General features: G+C 44.6%; 1 protein-coding gene across 1 annotated transcript in view; it reads left to right on the top strand.

Moving 5' to 3' along the window:
• Positions 1 to 22,209, top strand: part of CACHD1 (cache domain containing 1) — a 208,235-nt gene that overhangs the window by 135,571 nt on the left and 50,455 nt on the right. The window contains exons 5-7 of the mRNA XM_046019830.1: positions 13,301 to 13,427; positions 16,326 to 16,470; positions 17,334 to 17,550. Of these exons, the coding sequence (XP_045875786.1) occupies positions 13,301 to 13,427; positions 16,326 to 16,470; positions 17,334 to 17,550 (489 nt within the window). The remainder of the gene's footprint in view (positions 1 to 13,300; positions 13,428 to 16,325; positions 16,471 to 17,333; positions 17,551 to 22,209) is intronic.

The following is a 22,209-nucleotide window of genomic DNA, read 5'->3' as shown; positions in this document are numbered from 1 at the left end:
ACCCAAGAGCGAGAGGAGAGACCATTACTGGAGCCTTTTCCTCATCGGGCAAGAGATGGTGGGATTCCAGCGAGAGAGTCCAAAAGCACAGGGTTCATTCTTAAGAGGAGGGAAGGAAGAGCCAGGGTGCCGGGATGCCCATAATGACCAAAGTAGTGTCAGGAGCTCAGAGACATTCTGTTCTTGGTGATTTTGTTTCCTCAGAGACTGAGGAAGCAAGATCGTCAGCCAAGAGTGAGGCAGAGAAAGAGGCCTTGAAGACCTCTTAGTTACATGAAGTTTATCTTCTATAAATGAGGTTTGGGAGTAGAACTCAGCACACACGTAATTGGAAATCCTGACAAAATGCTGTTTTATTACAGTAGTTACTTGTGACGGGGGAGAGACGTTGAAAAATCAGGAGGAGGGGAGGAAGGAGATGGTGAGGGCAGAGGTATATGGTTAAAGATCAGATCTTGAATTTTGTTATTTCTGAAAGCACGTGTCAAGTATCACATCCTACGTAACAAGAGTTGTTCTCGGCACAGTCGACGTAGCTAGATTTACAAGCAGTTTTCGGCCACGTTCAGGTATTTGAGAACGGACTCGCTTGTATTTGAAGTCGTGTGACATTCCACCAAGCAGTGGCTGCATCCCAAAGTCCACATTCTTGAGCAGTCATTTGTAATATAAGAGGAGTGGTAGATGGTGGAGGGTGACCTCAGAGCTCCCCCGTTTCCTCCTCTCCAGCTCATGCCCCCTTTCAGAGCAGAATTAATGTACTTCGTGGGCTATCGCATGTCTGATATTCACATCTGTAAGACGTCCAGCCTCAGGCTGTTTCAGACTGTATATAATCCATCAATGGGTCCCTAATTGATAACACAGTTTCAGGTTGCCTTTCAGACTAGCTGGAAACAGACTCACATAAATTGTAAACCATTCTTAGCTTCACTTACCCAAAACTAGGTCATGTGTCCAACTGTCCAACACACATGTGTATTCTTTTTCTTTAACCCAACCCTGCTAGATCTCGACTTTCTAAATTGACTCCTTGTCCCTGATTCCATTCAAACTACTGGCGTTTGACAGTGCACATGTTACATTATGGTACTGGTAATGTTTTGCTCAGGTTCCTTCCTGCTTTTATCCCTAGTTTCTCTCCTCCCCCCCCCCCCACCCTCTCTCTGTCTCTCTCTTTTTTAATTCCTGCTGAGCTATTTTCTTGTGCATAGCCTGATCCCTAAAGAGAATGTATTTGAAGAGTCCAAGGAAAGTTGCCTCTTGCTCTCTTGAGTTATGCAATTGAGGTGTGAGTGGAATGGGAGTTAGTCTTTCTTGCCAAAAGAAAAAGTGCCTGGGCTTTCTTTATTGTGTTTGATTTAAAGACATCATTTGAAGTTGCAAACTTCGATCTTGGTAGCGTTGCAGTCTACACTGAGAACCAGGATTCACGGGGTGTACAGGGCATCTGCAAGTCCTGTTACAACGGTAAATGCTGCAGGAGGTGCAGGTGAGCACTGGAGGCTGGAGACGGCTGCTGCTTTCAGGGGCTTCATCACTTCCTTCTGTGAATACCAAAGATGGGCTCCGTGTTACAGGTTTTTCTCTCTGCTTTCAAATGCCATGAAAATGACCTGTTCTGTATGCTAATGCCAGTGCAGTGAAAAGCTGTGTTGTCCCTAAAAACCTAAAATAAAAGGAAAAAAATCAGCCAACCTAGGAATCTCTGGTTTGTTTTTATGCCTATTTGCCCCAGCTTCATGATTGCATTAGTGTCGTAAGAGATGTGGTGATTATTCATAGAACATCTAAAACCTATTCAGTCACTTAGAAATCTAGATTATTGAGGCTATGTGATTTGGTTTACATTTGTGTGTGTGTGTGTGTGTGTTTGTGTGTACACATGTATACACAAAATTAAGTATCCCTTCAAGTTCTGTTTCTATGAGCTACTTCAAAGTCTAGTCCTTTTTTTTTTTTTTTTTAAGATTTTTTTATTTATTTGACAGACACAGATCACAGGTAGGCAGAGCGGCAGGCGAGGGGGTGGGGGGGGAAGCAGGCTCCCCACTGAGCAGAGAGCCCGATGTGGGTCTCGATCGATCCCGGGACTCCGGGATCATGACCTGAGCTGAAGGTAGAGGCTTTAACCCACTGAACCACCCAGGCGCCCCTCGTCTTTTTTAATAGTTTGTCACAACAACCCTGTAATACTGATTTCAGAAGATTTTATTAGTCACATATAGTCTCTCATACATACATACTTTTTTCCTCATACTACATATTATAATGGATATAGCCTTGTTTTGTTTTCTGTTTTTGTAGGTAACAAAGGTATCCTGGACATTCCTTTGTATATATGTAAATAAATATGCGTCTAGATCGTGGGGGCAATGATTGTAGACGTCCTTGAATTAATCAGCCCACTCCAGTTCAACATTGAGATTGTCCCAATTTTTCACTCTACCATTGTCCTCTGGAAGGATTCCAAGTGACCCCTCCACAGTTTTCCTGACCCCCTGCGTAGTAGTTGACAGTAAACGTCTTTTTTGAAGCTCTGCCATCCTTTGGTGTCTGCAAAATTATTCTGTGCCATTTATCCTCTTACTTCTCTGCTCAGACCTTTTCATTTTTCTTCTTAAGCTCCTTTTGTCCTCAGATAGATGTCCCCACATGTCCTCTCTTAACCACCTTCCTCACTTCTAAACCTTATCCCCCGAAATGTTCTCAGTGTAGCCAGCACCTCAGCTCCTGCCACATGCTGCAGAATTCCAGATCTCTCTCTCCAGCTGTGGCCCATCTGAGTTTATTTATTGAGTAGCTAACTTGAAGACACACACGTCTCTGTGATGATTCTGTAGCTACCTCAAAAATTAAATAGGAAACAGAACTTTTCTCTAAACTTCTCCGCAGTCTGGGCTCACTATCCCCATGAACAGTACCTCCAACCTGGTCACACCGGGAATTCTTCCTCGCCTTTTTCCACCCATGGCTTCTCCAGGTTTTAGCAGATGTAACTTCCCTTAAGTCAGTGATCAAAGGAGAGTGTTGGTGAGTGAATATTTTACTACATGCAAGTTACCTCATTAGGCATTTACTGTGTGTGCTTCTTCCTGCTTGTCGTGCTGACTTGTGACATAGGTCTCATTGTCCCCTCTTCATTGAAGGGGAACTTGGCTCAGATTCCATAGTTCAGAGATGTCTTGAATCCCTTTTGTCTTCTCCACTACTAAGGCCATAAACTTAGACTTCATAGACCTTTCTAGAAGATGAGTCAATATGGAAACCTCCCAGAAGGTTTCTCTGATTTTATTCTCTTTTTAAGTATATCCTGTATACTGTAGGTATTTTGCAAATACCTGCTCTGTAACTCCATTTCTTAAAAACCTCTGTGGTCGGGCGCCTGGGTGGCTCAGTGGGTTAAAGCCTCTGCCTTCAGCTCAGGTCATGATCTCAGGGTCCTGGGATCGAGGCCCGCATCGGGTTCTCTGCTCAGCGGGGAGCCTGCTTCTCTCTCTCTCTCTGCCTGCCTGTGTACCTGTGATCTCTGTCTGTCAAATAAATAAATAAAATCTTTAAAAAAAAAACCAAAAAAACCTCTGTGGTCACCTGCAAGATGAATATGGAGGCCTTTCAACTCCATCTTCTCCTCCTCTTCCCTCTCTCCTCATGGGGTCACTTTCATTTCTTCAAATCCTCAATCTCTGTTACTCTCCATGCTTTTTTTTTTTTTTTTAAGATTTTTATTTATTTATTTGACAGAGGTCACAAGTAGGCAGAGAGGCAGGCAGAGAGAGAGGGGGAAGCAGATTCCGGCCTGAGCAGAGAGCCCGATGCGGGGCTCGATCCCAGGACCCTGAGACCATGACCTGAGCCGAAGGCAGAGGCTTTAACCCGCTGAGCCACCCAGGTGCCCCTCCTCCGTGCTTTTGCTCATGTTATTGTCTTATCCTAGAATATAGTGCCTGCCTCTTATGACTTGTAAAATATTGCTCATTCCTCAGGGCCCAGCGACTTTGTCATCTTTCCTGATTCTCACAGGTAGAATTCTTTGTCTGTTGTACTGGTTGGGTTTGCTAGGGGGCACACTTTGAGATGGAGACTGGCAGCCTGTGGGGAAAAGGAAGGCAGAAGGATTGAACAGTAGGAGAAGTCAGGCTGAGTTGGGGTCCTCAGCTACCTCTCTTTATTATTTTACTGCATAGTACATTCTTAAAAATTTAAGTTTTTATCTTGGGCATCTACTTGACCCCCTGTTCCTTTTATTTTTTGCATGTCAGGTTCCCAGTCTAGTGCCCATAGCAGGTATATAGCAAATACTTACTGATGAATGAATGAATTTTTTTCTTTATTTTTTAAAAAATTTTTGAAAAGATTTTATTTATTTGACAGAGAGAGAGATCACAGGTAGGCAGAGAGAGAGGGGGAAGCAGGCTCCCTGCTGAGCAGAGAGCACGATGTGGGGCTCCATCCCAAAACCCTGAGACCATGACCTGAGGCTAAGGCAGAGGCTTAATCCACTGAGCCACCCAGGTACCCTGAAACTAGAATTTTCTTGGTGCTTCTGTTTCATTTTTGTAATGGAAGAACCAAGGCTTTTGAAGGACCGTAGGAAAGAAAAGAATGTGGTTGTGATTTGCTTGCAAGTAGCCCTGGTTTCTGTGGCTTCATGGCAAATTGGCACACATAAATATCTCAGGTATACAGAGTGACACAGGCTGTGCATATGAATAGTACCATCCTGCGTTTGCATGAAACTGCTGAGTCCAGACACACAGTGTACACAGAATCAATCTGTTGCCTCTTAGCGCTTCATAAGCCATTTTATTCCTTTGTCTTCCGTGGATACCAGAGACAAGAGACAAGTATCCACTCTATTTGGTAGATGAGAAGCAGGCTCAGAGCACTTAACTGACAACAAATGGTGGGTATTGAGATGACGGAACGGTATGTCCCGATTCCCAGTCCAATGGGCCTCCTACTGTAGACTGCTGAGGACAAAGAGATGTCTCCATCCCTGAATCCTGCCTCCTGTTACTTCAGACTCTGTGTGTCTAAAATCAAATCCATAATCCTCGACACTTCCAACCCAGACCACCTCCTCCACTCATGTTGTATTCGTCAGTTAACAGCTTGATTTTGTACAGGGCAGACGCTTGAGACCCAGAACCAACTACAACTCCTTCCTTGTTCTCTCTCATAAAGAGCTTTTCTCACGCAACACCTATACGGTAGTTGCCGTGGCAGACACCAAGATAGTCAAGAAAGAGGCTTTACCCTCAGAGCTCACAACCTAACTGTATGTATGTATGGAGGGGAATTAATGGAAGGAGAAAATCAACAGACAACTACTGTTAGCATCTTAAGTGATGTGTGATGAAAGTAAGCGGGGATACTGGACCAGATTGTAAGGTTGCATCTTAAGAGACATTGGGAATTTCCAGGTGATGTGCCTGAGGTAAATACATTTCCCAGTTAGAAATCTATTAAAGTGCAGCCAGCCCAGTCCAGGATCCTTGTGGAAGAGGGCAGTAAATAACAGGAAACGAAGGTAGCACTAAGGCAGATTTTAAACACTTGTATTTGACGGACGAGTTTGGTTTTGGCTTGGTTTTTATTTTGATTTGTTTTTTTTTAGCTTGAAGTCAGCCCACTGACAGACTAAGCAGCGCAAGCAAGAGAGCTTTGTGGAAAATGGATGTAAGTGTAGTTGGCCTGAAAGAAGGAGAAAACCAGATAGACTATTAAATGTAATCCAAAAGTGAAATTAGGGAGAGGTGGCCATGGAATAGGCAAAATGGCTAGATGAGGGAGAAATGAGAGGACAAGAAGTGGTGAATCAGTGTGGACCATTCTTCCAAATTACTTGACCGAGAAAAAGGGGAAAGGTCCCTGATAACTCAAGAAGAGATGGGGTAAAGGAAGCATTTTATTGTTATTGCTAATCATTTTATAAGTCAGGGAAACTTGAAAATGATTATATGCTGAAGATAGAGAAACAGTCCAGGAAGAAAGTAAAACTAAGGAAATAGATGGACAATGGAGTTAAATGTCTTTGGCCAGTTGTCCCAAATTTGGATGATCATCAGAGTCATCTGGAGTGCTTTGTCAAAAAATACGTATTCTTTGACCCCCAACTCAGACTTGGCAACTCAGAATATTGGCTTGGTAAAGCTTGGGAAGCTATAGGTTTCAAAAGCTGATGGTGGGAGGAGAAAAAAGCTGATTGTGAGAGAACTCTGTTAAATTTCTCTTACCCCTTCCATGAATGTTTGAAGATCACGTGGTCCTTTGGGTCCTCTAGGAGTGGTCTATTAAAAGGGAGAGGCTAGAGTAGTAGATCCTGTACTGATTTTGGATTACCCCCAGAAGTTGATCCTGAATTCTTTGAGCCCATGACCAGGCTATCTTGACAGAATTGAGGACATAATGGAATGGTAATTTTTGCATTATGTGGATAACCTAGAATGGACATAAAGAGCTGTGAGCTTGGAGCAGAACCTGAGATTTGAGGAAGTTCTCTCCTTTGTATTGGACTGAAGTAAATAACAGTGGGATTAGCTGGGTCGGCTGTCATTAATCTAAGTTCGGCAATGGACTTGAGCTAGCATGGTCATTGTGGTGGAAGGATTACTGGGCTACATGGTCCCATTCAAGTGTCAGAGCTTAGGCCACTCTTCCCTTTCAGAGTCAGAATATGCTTAGTTCTACGATGAGAATAATCTCTCTTTGCTAAAGCTCCTCCTGTTTTGACTCTTGCTTAGCTGTCATACACTTGGGAAAATTAACCTCTATATGCCTTGGTTTCCTGAATAATAAATTAAACCTACCTAATTAAAAAAATTAACTGAGATAATGTATATAAAAAACATAGCACAGTGCCTTGTACATGGGCAAATACTCAGTACGCCTACCACACCTGAGAAGTACGCACAGTACCAGAGGGGGTCCTCTGGCTGTGGGCTGGGAGTAGGAATTAGAAGGTGCAGCATAGAGTATAACGCCGGAAATTTTGTCTGAAATCCTCCAAATGTTTATTCCCCTCCAAAATGATCGCTATTGCACAGAATATTACCGAAAGGCACTATGTAACTTCTGATCTTTTGAGGGAGTGTGTGTGTTTTTGTGTGTCTGCCATTCTGTGTATTTAGGACAGCTCTTGTATTTTATATTTGGCAAGCTGTGGGAGGTCGAGCGCTTTGTGTGTTTCGCTGAGTGGTGTTGGGCTGGGCGTCAGAAAGGCCAGAGTTCCTTGAGGTGGGAGGCGACAAGCTTTCTACTACAGAACATTTTTTTTTTTTTTAATGTGTTTCTGCCTTTAGTGGTTAATATGAGGCAAAACCAAAGCCCCAGCCCAGCTACAAGCAGTTTGCAGCCCATCTCTTTCTCAGCATAATGGTGTAAGCATTACAGAGGGCAGGCAAGGATGTCGGGTACGTGGTTTTGTTTTGACTAGAGAGGCTGATGATCTAAGAACTGGTCAGATGTAGATGGTGAAATTGGAAGGGAAATATTTGGGGGACAGGGGATCTGGGGCCCATATGTTAGAATTCTCCAAATGCACCATGCAGGTGAATCTCGAGACACAAATAAATGGGAAACAAAGAATACCCGTAAAGGGGGGGGGGGGAGGCACATTTTTTTTTTTTTTTAAGTAAACTCTACCCCCAACATGGAGCTCAAAGTCCTGACCCCCAAGATCAAGAGTTGCATGCTCTACCACCTCAGCCAGCTGGGCACCCCTGAAAGACACATTTTTAAATCTGCTTTTCCGGCTATAATGGTGTGTTGTGGCTGCAGAAAAATAAGCCAGTAGGTGTTGTGAAGTTTTTTGTCTTTGTCAGAATTAGCATAGGAACTGTAAGAGATAAAGAGTAATTTGCTGAAGTCTCACAGGAGACAGGGGAAACAGAGCTTGCCTTTAAAGGACAAGGAGTTGTCACAGGTACCTCCTCGTTAGTTAAAAGCCAATATGAAATTTTCTGTCATTCTCTCTAAACATTTCTTGGTACCATTTGTACATTATGTTTAGTCTTAGGTCAGTAATGATAATAATCTCCTAGTGCTGACCGACGAAGTTATTCTGAGTTACTAGGAAGTAAGAATACTCCTGCTTTTTCCCCTTTCTTGCACAAACTTGATCAAAGCCAGTTAGAAATTGGCTCTGTCTAGTTGCATATCTTTGTGCTTTCTTCCTTCCTATTGACCTCCATTCTTCAGCCTTCTTATTTCTCTTTGGTTTCTGAAGGGTCTTTGGAAATACCTTGTCCAAATTCATCACTCAGAGACTAGAGATGAGGAAATGGTAAAATCTCACAGGGGACAGAGGTGACGGGCCTTGGCTAACCGAAGTCACCATTCACTGGCTCGTCTGGCAGGCACTGACTCAGTGCATCCTAAAAACCAGGCATGCACCAGGCTTTGGGAATGTGGTGAATTTGGCTTTGAGTTTGGCTCCTGCCCTCATGGAGCTTGCAGCAAGTCTGCATGAGAGACGTGAGCCATGGCCACAGAAATCAGTACACTGACCATGACCAATTTTTGCTGTGACGGAAAATGCTGGGTGCTGTTAGGATAATAACCAAGGGTGGTCAGGGAAGGGGTCTCTGAGAAGTTGAACAGAATTATTTCAGGTCTAAGGAATCCCTTGCGTGGAGAGCCTGGCATGTTTGCAGAACTGAAAGAGGTTGCCCTTGACCTATACGTGGTGGGTTAAAGAGAGTCAAAGTGAGGTTGGAGCATAGGAGGGGCCAAATGGTGCCGGGCCTTATGGGGCTTGGATTTAATGCTAGCTGGGGTGCAGTGCGAAACCTTCGAAGGGTTTCAAGCAAAGCAGTGGTGGGATTTGATTTCTGTTTTAGAAAGATGCCTTCCGATGCTATATGGTGAGTCCATGTAAGGTCAAAGAGCTTGTCAGGCTTAGAAATGGGACCAAAACCCAGGCTTCCTATTCCCAGTCTATCCCAATTTATCAGGCTCTTCCTTCCAGTGCCAAAGTGCCAACCTGAATTAAATAGAAAGTGCAAAGCCACATTGGGCCTGTGTCCAACTGGCTTTCTTAATGTTTATTCACACGGACAGTGAACACTCCCTCCAATCTGTTAAACACCTCCAGACTAATTAAGGGGCCTCAGCTATATAGTTTCACAGTCACATAAAAACTCCTTCTATTATGTAAAATATGCTTCCTATGGTTCGGTCTCACTCAGTCATGAATGCTTTAATTAACTTGACTCTGTCGTCTGAGCTACAGTGTGTGCACCATTTTCCAGGTAAGCCAGCCTGTGGGGTGAGTGGTGAACCCCATGACATTGGACTGTCAGCTGGTGCCTGCCAGTAGTAGCAGTTCAGCCATTTGTTTTTTCTCACAAGATTAAATGCTCGCTTTAGCCTTTGCCTTAATTCAATTGCGATAGCCTTTCTTTCCGTCAAGTGTCCTCTTAATTGCATTTCTTTACATTGTGTCTTTACAAACTAATGCAAGCAAGCGATCATTTTGATTGAAATATGCAAATGTATATGTTTACTCTGCCTCTCAAGAAATAACTGGTGTGTTTTTTATCTGTTGATTGCTAATTCATTCAACGCATATTTAGCGACCTTGTGGAGGCCCTGTAGGGTTCTGGGTTCTGGAAAGAGCAAGGGCTTTGGAGGCAGACATACCTTGATCAAATCATGACTTGGGCCTTGAACAAGTTGAGTTTTGCATCTATTAAGTGGGTATAATAACAAACTCATGAGGTAATTATGAAAAGCCGGCATACCATGTATAGAACTAGTTTATATGGTGCTCAGTAAGTTTCACTGTTCTATCAAATCAGCCTTATTGAGGCGTAGTTGATAAGAAGTAAACTTCACATGTGTAACATATACAATTGATTTCGATATGGATAGTCCCCTAAAACCATCTGACAGGCAAGCCTTTCCTCTGTCCACTTACCTGTTCCTGTACCTGTTGTATTGGCAGTGGTGTTGAGAGAACGGAGTGTCTATCATTTTAAAACCTATTTTTTTTTAAAGATTTTATTTATTTATTTGACACAGAGAAATCACAAGTAGATAGAGAGGCAGACGGGGGGGGGGGGGGGCGGGGGAAGCAGGCTCCCTGCTGAGCAGAGAGCCCTGCGCGGGGCTCGATCCCAGGACCCTGAGATCATGACCTGAGCCGAAGTCAGAGGCTTAACCCTCTGAGCCACCCAGGCTCCCCTTAAAACCTATTTAGAATTATCATTGCTCTCTGGATGCCTCAGTGGCTCAGTCATTAAGCATCTGCCTTCGGCTCAGGTCCCAGTGTCCTAGGATTAAGTCCCACATGTGGTTCCCTGCTCAGCGGAGAGCCTGCTTCTCCCTCTCCCTCTGCCTGCCACTCCGCCTGCTTGTGAGCTCTCTTCTTTCTCGCTCGCTCTCTCTGACAAATTAAAAAAAATATTATCACTGGTCTATATTGAGTCACCATATTTATTTTTAATTGGATTTGGCATTAGAAGAGACTAAGATTTTATGATTTATTAAACACAAGTCTAATGGTTGAAAAAGAGTACTTCTGAGCAGACCCTCCCAGCCCGTGTGTCCCTGCAGCTCTCTCGGAGTCTGTGCCATGACCTGAAGAGAACGAAGTACCTCTGCCCAGGGCAGAGGGGTGACCCAAACCCAGATCTCACCCTCAAGGATCTCAGAGTCTAGGGATGGAAGAGGAAAAAGTTGCCCAGAACAACAACAACATTAACCAGAAGGTGGGAGGGGTTAAGATGCTGGAGGGTTTCAGAGGGTGTGGTGGCTTCCATCTTGGGGATGAGCTCCAGTGAAGAAGAAACCATTCATTGCCACCTTCACGTGTATCTGTCTGAGGTAGGTGTGTGGAGCAGGGGAGAGAAATACAGGCCCTACCCACTGATAGCCTAAAGCTTAATGCTATGCATCAGGGACTGACAGGTTGGACGTATGCCCAGCCTTTTCCTGGATGGCGTCCAGCATTGCTGAGGAGAGTAAGCATACAGGATCCCAGCCCAAGTTATCCTGTGGCCCGAACACCTCACTGACTCCTAGGACTGGGGGAAGCCACCTCTGGGTTGCCTGTGCCTGTGTGGAAAATAGGGCTGTCCTTCACCTCCACGTCTAGGTCAGAGAGGGGCCCACCCGGGGTACACACTGCCATGATAGATTGCTTCTGGGCCCTGGGGTCCTCATTACCATCGTATCCATCATCTTCTGCTAGTACCGAATGATGGATGAAATTTAATCAGATGCCAAAGGAGTTCTCAGCAGGAGAGTTTGAGGAACCTTGCCTGACACTTAAATGCTCTGGTGCTGGAATGATTATAAGGAACCAGAATGATCTTTTGTGGTGGGACTAAATGTATCACACACCGAATGAATTCTGATTTATTTTTAAAACATTCTTGCTCTCATAGGCTCCCCCTTTTAATAGTCTCACTGTAGCCTGTTTATTGTTACAGATGTTACTTCTAAATGAGGTCATTGAGCTTTACTTCCAAAGGCAGCGTTTGCCTGTTTCTCGCAGGCTTGGCAGGACTGGCTGCCTGAAGAGCAGTGCTAACACGACAGCAAGTTTAAGGCTTTGACCCCCGGAGAAAAAGCCACCTCCATGTTTACGTGCAAATCACATCAGCCAGAGGTCTCGGGAGGGTGTGGTCACCCTGGTCCAGGCGATGACCTTGATAAGGTTGCCTGGCGGAGTGGAGTGGGGACCCGCATCGCGGTCACACACGCTACATGCCTGACTGCCTTCCTGTCCACTGTGAAACCTCAGGGAGCTCAGAAAAGTTGGAGCCGGCTTCTGTGTCCATAACTCGGAAATGATGCTTTGTTACTCCTAGGATTTTTGTGAGGACAAAAATAGTCTACCCTTTCTCTGTGTGCGTCTGGCAGGGTAGCTGCTGGAGGCAGGAGGCACCGGACATGCTTCAGGTCCCCGTGTGGTGTATTTCACCCAGTGTGTTCAGAGGACGAACGCTCCTGTCGAAGGCCACTGACCAAATCCAGCTTGCTGCTGATGTTTGCAAATACACTGTCATTGACATACCCACACACCCACCGATGTCCGGGGCTGCTTTTGCACAGTAGCAGCAGAGTTGGGTGGGTCAAGACAGAGCCCGCATGGCCGGCAAGGCCAGGGTCCTTTCCTCAGCAACCCTGGCGGACATCAGCCGACCTCCGAACCAGACGCAAGGATGGCCTTGTGGCGTTCAGAGCTTTCTGTATGTTCTTATCAAATGCACCTCACACTTACCTTTTGCCTTCACTCGGACTTCTCCCCCAAATCGCTTTCTGTCCCATTTCCCACTCGGTAAGTCTTCTGGTGTATCGGTTACCACAATAAGGCTTGTCTTTTGCTCAGCTGTGTAGATCTTGCAGCGTGTAGAGCAGGACGCAACACACAGTGCATGGTTCATAACAGAGCACAGTGGGGAACAGAGTGGAAGGGCGTCAGAGAAGGGAGAGGACTCTGCCTGTGGGTGAGGGTAAGACTTCATGGAGGTTTGGGGACAGAATTGCTCCCAGGAAGGCGGCCGCCCCTCCCACCACAGCTCAGTGGCAGGGATACTGTGTATATGCCAGCGAGGCAATACTGCATGATGGTAAGAACCTAGGAACCAGCATAGCTGGGCTGGAATCCCAACTTGGTCATTTACTGATAAAACCTTAGACAAGTCACTTAAGCTCTGTTCGTGTATTTTCCAAACTCCAAAGTAGGGAACAATCATACCACCTTCATCCTATGGCTGTTTCATGGGTTAAATGAGCAACCACGAAGGAAAGCCTGTGTCCCACTGCTGGCACATTGGAATCATTGCAGGAGCTCTTGCTGAGTGATCATGGTTCTGCCTTTCAGATACCATCTATGCTGATTTCCTCATTGTGGAGTGAGCAAGGTCAAGGTCACAGGGCTAGTCCCTCTGGAGACCCGGCCTCTTAATGGCACTGTTCTCCGCAACTAGAGAATGTTCTCCAAGCCAGCAAGTGTAAACTGGTCCAGCGGGGACCATCCTCCTGAGGGGAGAGATGAGTGCAAATGAATCATTCGTGCTGGAAAAAAAAAATATTCCGGGACATAGAGTGTCACCATACAATGTTAAGAATAATAGCTTCTCTTGACTGAAACATTCATTATATTTTTCTATTCACGGGTGTCTTTTTAAGGGACAGAGAGAAAATGTTTAGTGGAAAATTTACAGCCTTCGATCTAGTGGGATTTCTTTGTACTACAAGCAGTTTATGCAAAACAGATGCCGAAGGAGCCAGGCCTGCCTGCACCTGTGGATTTGGTGGTTATGTTTCCTTTTCCCCACTCCTCCAGTTCTTGCAGACAACCTGAAATCCAACCCTGGAATTAAGTGGCAGTATTTCAGCTCGGAAGAAGGGATTTTCACCGTTTTTCCAGCACACAAGTTCCGGTGTAAGGGCAGCTATGAGCATCGTAGTAGGTATGTTGGCTTGCTCAAGTTTTAATTACTGCTTAACAGAGATCTGTATGAAACAGGGACTCCTTGTTTACACACATGGCTGTGCCTCCAAGTTGTGGTTTCTCAAATGTATTCAGGAACGATTTCACCATCTGGCATATGTGGATGCTAGGAAGGGCAAGTGGTAATGCCCAGAGTTTTTCTGTAGCTATCTAACGAGGGACCTACTAAAGAAATTAAGTTGTTGGAGACACCCAAGTGGTTTTGAGCTTCAGGCATCTTTGAGGAGACAGGAATGATAATACGGTCTCTTAAGCGGAGCCCGAAAAGACTCCTACACATCTCAGAGTGGACTTAGTGATTCCCAGCTTTCCTTTCTGTGATAACGCGCTTGGCCGTCTCTTTGAAATGTGCGTGCAGTCTCAGCTTCCAGAAGTTTTAAGGTTGCCCAGAACACAGTGGATCAAAGATGGTGAACATCCTGCTCTTCTCACGGAAATGACTGGAGTTTGTTCCGCTTAGCCAGAAGGGCAGTAATGGTGAGCTAATTTGTTTGACAAGACTCATCAATTTACAGAGCCCCTGAGGCAAAGAGACTTCCCTTTTGAATCCCTACAGCTTCCCTTTGCAGTGTCAGGTGTTCAGTGCCAGAAATCTGGAGCTAGTAGAGGGTGTTCCTTTTTCGTGCCATTTTCTTTTTTTGAAGTCCAGTGTAACCATCACTTTAGCCTCGCTTTATCATTACTTTAAATTATGTCTAAAGTTTTCCCCAAGGAAAATACTACTTCTGGCCTTTTCCTAGAAGGACCTTTGTGTCGTTGGTATGGTTTCTTCGGTTCCCTCCCTAGACATTCTGGTGAAGACTTAAGTGTCTTTAAAACTGGGCCAGAAGCCATGACCTTGGGTCTGGTCCGGCTTATCTCAGGAGAGGCCAAAGATGTCATGAACCGTCTAATTTGCATTTACTTCTAAGAAGACAGATTGGATGGCATGTGCCATTAATGAATCACTTGTGAGGGAAAGTCCAGAAAGACAAGCTGGACCTTGTCACAAATCAGCACTCACCTGCATTTGGAAGGTTTGGTGCACACCCACCCTGAGCCTGCATTAAACCAACCCTCAGCACTGTCTTCCCCTGGCTGAGTGACCCAGCTTCCTCCCCTCCTACATTGTTGTTCCCGTCTCTTTACTTGTCCTGAGTGCTTTCCTCAGAGGCCTTTACAGGTTTTCCACGTCCTTCAAAGTGAGGAATGGGTTTTCAGAGCCCATGAGAGAGAACTGGTGAATACCAGTCATGCTGTGGGGACCGACTCCCAGACTGTACACTTAATGTTACTGTTTTTGCGTCCCTCTAAAACAGTTTCTTAAGTTTACTGTGGCAGTGAGAAACACATCCTCTGCTTTCCATTGATGTGGGTTAAGTTGGAAAGGAGATATGCCTTTTTTTTTTTTTCTTAAATTCACCTTGCCTTGAGGACCTAGAAGGTTCAGTATTTGACATGGTTGTCAGTGTTGGGATCTTCAGATTGCATTCTTTTCCGTTCTGTCTTTCACTTCTGTAGCCATCTCTCCTGGATTCTTTCAATTACATTTCCCGACTGGCTTAATGGTATTGATTGGGGAAAATACAGTGGTACTTCAGTGTACCACTTTTCAAGCCAAAAGTCCTTGAGAATAAATGTGTCAACTTGGCCAGATTTCGAGAGTTTGGGTTTTTTCTGTTTTGTTTCTGGCTTTGGTGGTTTTGTTTTGTTTTGTTTTGTACTTTGCTTTTATTCCTTAATTCATGCCTAGGCTTTTTTTGAGTCAACTGGCATCTAACATTTCATAGAAAAATCTAGTGTTTTGGGGGTGTCAGTAAGGGAGAGAATTCTCTTGAGGCTGATTTGCCTTCTTAAGCTCCCCCTAATTTGTTCCAGCTTTAAAACTGTGAAGAGAGACCTCATTAAACCCCTTCTCACAAACCTTCCTGTTCGGCACATGAGCAGAAGGCTGCTTTTCATGGGAGGCATTTCTCCGTTGGACCTTCCCCACCCTCCCTCCACCCCTTTTTCTGAATGTTGGCAAACAAAAACCTGGCAAGAAGAGTGGCTATCACAGGCTTGGACAAATTTGATGGCATGGTTTTAAATGCTCCGATATGGGGCCTTTTGGTAGCTGACCTGCATGAATTGCTTCCGTACAGAAAGGAAAGGGCCCTCTTAAGGAGTAGCCTTTGTCTGGGGAGAGAGAAAGTAAACCTATTCAGAGCTGCTCAGCATGCTCGCAGATTACAGGCCGCCTCCGTTTTAGCAAAGCCCCACTCTGTATGTCTGCAGACCCAGCGCTGGCAAGTAGACCTTCCTCTCCCTCGTGTGCACTCTCTGCAGTCTGAGAGGCCACCAAGTTCTATGTTCTATAGCCGAATATCGGGCGACCTTGAGTGGCATTACCAGGCACAACTGCGAGCTTTGACTTTCAAGTGTGCCGAAAAGGCCAGCCTCCCAAAGGATTTGCTGCCCTTTTTTTTTTTTTTTTAAAGATTTTATTTTTTAAATAATCTCTATACCCAGTGTGGGGCTTGAACCCACAAGCCCCAAGATCGGGAGTCCCATGCTCCACCAGCTGAGCCAGCCAGGCACCCCCAAAAGGATTGGCTTCTTCTAACCTCCTCCGGGTTACTTTACTCTTTAGAAGACTGAGGTACCAATCCCTGTGCTATAGATACAAGCTGTTGTCTCGAGGTCGTGTATTCACTGTGCCAGTGTTCTTTTTCCTTGTCAGCTCCTCTCTCCATCCTTGGGCCATCCCTGGAAAAAGAGCTGGCCACCAGATGCCTGAACATCTGTAGTGTTCACAGCTGCATTGGGTTGAGGTCCTTTGACCTAAAGCAGGACTGACCCCAGAGAGCTTCTCCCCCTCCTCCATCCCCCCTTCTAGACCTATCTACGTCTCCACGGTCCGGCCGCAGTCCAAGCACATAGTGGTGATCCTGGACCACGGTGCCTCTGTCACAGACACCCAGCTTCAGATCGCCAAGGACGCTGCCCGGGTCATCCTCAGTGCCATCGACGAGCATGACAAGGTGACCGGTACCCTCAGGGACCCCCATGGCATTGGCTCTTCCTTGAATGTCTTTTGTGAAGTACCTTGTGTTTTATGGCGCAATAGTTTTAAATCCATGGTTAAAATGACTTTGGGGAAAAGAGAGTGGTTTCATTTTTATTCTAGCATTTGAGGAAGCAGCTGCCCACTCTGGCTCCAAATCTCTTTAAAAAACAAACAAACAAAAAAAAAACCACCCCCACCAAGCCGAATCTTGTCCTTCCTTCCTGGCTCCTGTGAAGGCTTCCAATTAGCTGTGACTTTCACAGTGGAAATTATGCTGAGGAGAGGGACAAGGGCATGGGGCCTGGTGGATGGCTGGACTTTATCTCAAGATTTATGAGAGGTGAGGGATAAGGGAAGGCTTCTCGAGGTTTGCTAATCTCTAGGACACTTCAGAAACAGGTGTGTTTACAGCTAATGATAATCTATTGCCTGTGGACATTTTCTGCTTCCTCATTTTGATTTTTCCAACTCCTGAGGTTTTTCTGACTGATGAGTTGCTTAAATCACACACCCTGTGCCTTTACCCTCATCCCCACCTCCAGATGGAAAACCAAGATGGTTAGCAGTCGTTAAGTTTTTTCTCTGTATGAGATAGTTATTCTTAATGTTATGGATACACACCATACTGCTGACTTCATCTGGGAACAGAATGACAAGCTCTAGGGCCCCTCCCCCTTATCAGTCCTTAACTAATCCTTTCCAAATTTGATAGATTTATGCCTCTAGGCATAAACTCTCAGAAACTGTTCAGTAGGCCATCTCAGTCCTTGGGCTCTCCAAGAGTATAAGAAAGGCTTCACCTGTTACGATAACAAGGTTTCTTTTTCTCTCCTCCAGATCTCCGTGCTGACGGTGGCCGACACAGTCAGGACGTGCTCACTTGACCAGTGCTACAAGACATTCCTCTCTCCAGCCACCAGTGAGACAAAAAGGAAGATGTCCACCTTCGTTAGCGGTGTCAAGTCTCTGGACAGCCCTACCCAGCATGCGGTGGGATTTCAAAAGGCATTTCAGCTGATTCGAAGCACAAACAATAACACAAAGTTCCAAGCGAGTAAGTTGCGCTCTCTCAGAGGACTTCTAGACCAATAGATAAAGGATGGCAATAGGCATACATTGTAAACTGATCATACAACTCTGCCTAGAGGAATTTTTTTAAATTGACCTGGGATAAAATTTTCATGTGTTGTCATCATGGTCATCTGGTTCTAGGAGCTTTTCCAGTCAAAAGTACTGAGCCCATATGATTTCTCCCCTCCCAGAGCCTCTCTTCCTGCCCCTTTATTACGAACATTGCCCCATTTATTTCCCAGGGGAACGGCCACATCCTTTTTAATGCAAATTGTCAGCCTTGCCTCCTCATTGACTTGAGAGCCCATGGTCTGCTGGTGCGCATGTGTACAGAACCGGGCTGCAGGATTCTTGCCTTGATCCTTCCTTCTTGTAACCAGCTGTCATTTAGATGAGCATGGCCCTTCAAATGTACAAAGGCCCTCTAATTTAATTTTCATGTATTAAAGAAAATCTGGAATTAGGATGCATGCTCAACTGAAGGAAAGGATATTTGAAATAAGACACCTGCTTTGAAACTACTGAAAGGAATCTCTGTCATTTTCCCTTTTATATTCGAATATCTATTTGTAGGATTTTTTTTTTTAATGAATGTATCCTATCAAGGAAAGCTTAAAGAATATATTTGCAACTTCTTCAGTGTGTCTCCATTAAAACTAAGGCAACACTGATGAATGCAAAACATAGTGACGGGCACATGGTGAGAGCCCTTGAAAGATGGGAGCTTCTGGAATTATTACAAGTAATGATGGCAGATGGTGTTTTTGAAGGTATTTGAACATAACAAATTACTACAAATTTAATAGCAGCTTAAAACAATGTACATTTATTACCAACAGACCCTTTCATGGGTCAGGAGTACAGGCATAGCTTGCCTGGGTTTTAGGTGAGGATTTAGGGTTGCATGAGACAGCAGTCTGCATGTCACCCAGGTTTGTGGTCTGCTCTGAGGTTTGGAGTCCTCTTGCAAGTTTAGTTATTGGCAGGATTCATTTCCTTGCCACTGTAAGACTCACATGCATTTGCTCCTTCAAAGCCAGCAGGGAGAGCATCCCTTCTTTGAGCTCCTGACTTCAGGGAAGGCTTGGACCCTCTTTTGAAGGGCTCATTTGTTCTTATCAGACCCATCCGCTTTCGAATTAATCAGATGTCTCTCCCATGGGATTAACTTACTAGAAACCTCAATTATATCTGCAAAATCCCTCCATCTTTGCTGTCCGTGTAACACAGTCACAGGAGTGATATCCATCACCTTTGCCATATCTGTTGGTTAGAAGCAAGTTACAGGCCCCTCAAGAGGAAAATCTTCTCGAAGGGTGTGGGTCATTGGAGTCATCTTAGAATTTTGCCTACCAGCCTTGGCCAGCATCAGCTATCCACAGACCAGTATTACAGGATGGCTGAGTGTCAACTTGTCCACGATTCAAGAAGGCCAGGGGACAAGGTTGACCTCTTGAGTCTTCAAGACAGATTGGCCGGTTGGTCAGTGCCATTTACCTGTCCGCGTTCTTCACCAGGACCGATTTTTCTACTTCATTTCTCAGTCATCAAACTACCTTTTCGAGTTCAAGTCCAATTTTGGTTATTATACTCTTCAAATCATGGAGAGAGGTGTTAGACTGGCTGTGACCTTGCCAGTGATTGTGAGTCAAGGGAGCCCAAAGGAAGTTAATGAGGATCATTTGGGGGAGCATGGTGAACTAGAGGGTGCATACTTCATGGAGAAGGCAACTCCTCTGTGCAGCCTGGGATGGCCATGTAGGAGGGCCTGCCCAGCGTTGCCAGATCTTCTATTTTAAGAGAAGCCAGAAATCTGGATTTTTATGTGAACCCTCTTGGTTTTCAAATGTTGACATTTGTCTCAGCTTTAAAACTCAGACCGCATTAAACCTCTTCTTACAAACTTTCCTGCGCTATACGTTACAGAAGCCTGCTTTGATGGGAGCTATTTCTCCTTGGGGTTTTTGTTTTGTTTTGGGTTTTCTTAATGTTGGCAAACAAAAATATGGCAAGAAGAGTGACCATCATAGATTTGGACACCTTCTGATGGCACTATTTTTTAAGTGCTCAGAGGAGTCCTTCTTAAGCCAAATGTAAAATATTCCTAAATTGTAGCTCAGGGGCCTTCACTTTATTGCTTCTACTGACCGTTCAGAGAAAAACTCAAATTAGATAAACACAGCAGAAATTAGCGTTGTCCACCTTATTAAGGAGAGGTTTGAGGTGCTCTCAAGCAATTTAGCATAGTGGTTAAGTATGTGGGTTTGGGACTTTTCCCATCGTGGGTTCAAATTCTCTACTCTGAAATTTTTCTAAACTTGTGAACTGTGTTAATTATTTGATCTCTCCAGGCCTGATTTCCTCTTCTGCAAACTGGGGGTGATAATAAGATCCAGGATTCCATCGTAAATATTAAATAAATACTAGCTGTGGTTGTTATGATATTCAGTCTCCTGTAAGACTTGTAGCTCTGGCTAAACTAGAAAGGATAGCTCGAAACATCTGAACTGACCTCAAGCCGAGATGACTGAGGACCACACTAGCCTTGGCTACAGTATAGTGAGGGGTCTGTGTACTCATCTTAGGAACTTGCACTCTATGTCCTTACTTCTCTTCACTCCCTAGATAATTACTTAGCATCTGCCATGTACCTAGTGCTGTTTTATTTTTTAAGATTTTATTTGTTTATTTATAGAGACATCGATAAAGGGAACACAAGCAGGGGGAGTGAAAGAGGGAGAAACAGGCTTCCCGCTGAGCAGGGAGCCTGGTGCAGGACTTGATCCCAGAACCCTGGGATCATGACCTGAGCTGAAGGCAGACACCCAACAAACTGAGACACACAGGCATTCCTTCTCCCCATCCCTACCCCGGTGCTATTTTAAAGTCATGTGGTGGAGTTATTTTAATAGGTAAGACCTACCCTGTAGGATTATTGTAAGGATTAGCCTGTGAATGAAGGGAAAGTATCTGCCCCAGGTTAGTAGCCCTATGGATAGAAGCTACACATCATTAATCATGTTAGCTTTGTACGAATTTGCTTTGCACTAAGGAAAATAGCTTAAAATTTTACCTAGCACTGGCTCATTTTTAATCCCATGGTAGGTCTATAACTGATACCATTGACATATTTGGGTTGCCTGTCCTGGGGGTGATTGGTTTGTAGATCATTTTAGAACAGAAGGAATAAGATGGCTAGGTAGGTGTAGGGATCTAATGGCATGGGAAAGCCCAAATTTCAGTTACTCTTTCCCCTTCGATATTAACCCTGAGACATACTAGTGGCTTAGACAGGGACTTATCAAATGGAACCTATTACATTTTCTTCCTGTTACATGCTATGTCTTCACTCTGCCCCAAGTCCCTCTAATTATTACTCATCCATAACATCACTAATCACTAATCAGGGTGTAGTTCCTCCAAGTGACTAGAGAGAGAACATCCTAATAAGTAAAAAATAATAATAATAAATCAGATTTGGCAGATCTGCTCTCTAAAAAGGATAGGGCAAAGATAGAGTCAGGCTGGCCAGAGACCACGAGGATGCCCCTGTAGGGTGCGTGCCTTCTTGCCGGGGCAGGAAGAAAAGGTCGCTGGCTGCTGTGGGAGGCTGCTGACTCTCAGCCCTCCGGTTTTCCATATACGGGCCTGTGCCTCGACACGAGCCATCTAGAGGCATGAAGCTAAGTAAGAAAACTCAAAGGTTCTCTTTCAGGTCAGTCTTACAGGTGTCCAGGCACTTACCACACAGGGTACCTTTGCCATGGGGTGACAGTTTATCTCCTATTTGATATCAGCCTCATGGTATATCTATATTCCCCTGACTACAATACTAGTAGTTTTGTTTGTTTTGTTTCTAGTTGGAAGCTTAAGTAAGATGTTTGGCATGCTAACAGCATAATGTACAGGACAGTATTTACATCATTGGAAAAATATTGACATCCAGCTTAAGATGGATATTTCTAAACTTACGGATTTTTTTTTTTGCATCAGCACTCACTTCTTAATTTCTGATAAATAGTGCAATTAAATTTACAGTTCAGATTAGAGAATTATTCAAGCATCAGATGGCTTTAAAACTTGTTCGTGTATTAAATTAGAGACTGCAACTTAGGTTGTATTTATTTCTTTGATTCAGTTTTATTAATCTCATTTCAGTTGTCTACAACATTGATACAACATAAGCTAACTGTTCAGTTTTATAAAGGATGCTTCAAAGTCGAAAATGGAAATTTACAAACTGTAGGAAACTCAATTACTGAATCCTTATCACAGCTAGGATATTTATTAAAAGGGTAACTAACTCTATTCATTATCTGTTACTGGGGAACAAATTTCCCAGCACTCAGTGGCTTAAAACATTAACCATTTACTGTCTCAGCGTTTATAGGTCTGGAATCTGGGTGCAGCATAGTGGCATGCTTCTGGCTAAAGGTGTCTCAGGAAATTGCAGTTCAACTGTTAGCAGAGTTGATATGCTCAGAGTTGGACTTGGGAAGGACCAACTTCCAAGGTCACTCAGGTGGTTGCTGGGGGAACTCAATTCTAAGGGACTCAGTGCCTGGCTTCTAGCTAGGGTGGCTCGCGGCATACTGTCTGGCTTCCTTCAGAGTGTGAGAGGAGGCACACTGCAAGCCGCTGG

Source organism: Meles meles, chromosome 1 (assembly GCF_922984935.1).
Source record: "Meles meles chromosome 1, mMelMel3.1 paternal haplotype, whole genome shotgun sequence".
In the NCBI taxonomy this organism is placed as follows: Eukaryota; Metazoa; Chordata; class Mammalia; order Carnivora; family Mustelidae; genus Meles; species Meles meles.
Note: the sequence above shows the minus strand (reverse complement) of the source record. Positions and strands in the feature narration are given on the sequence as shown.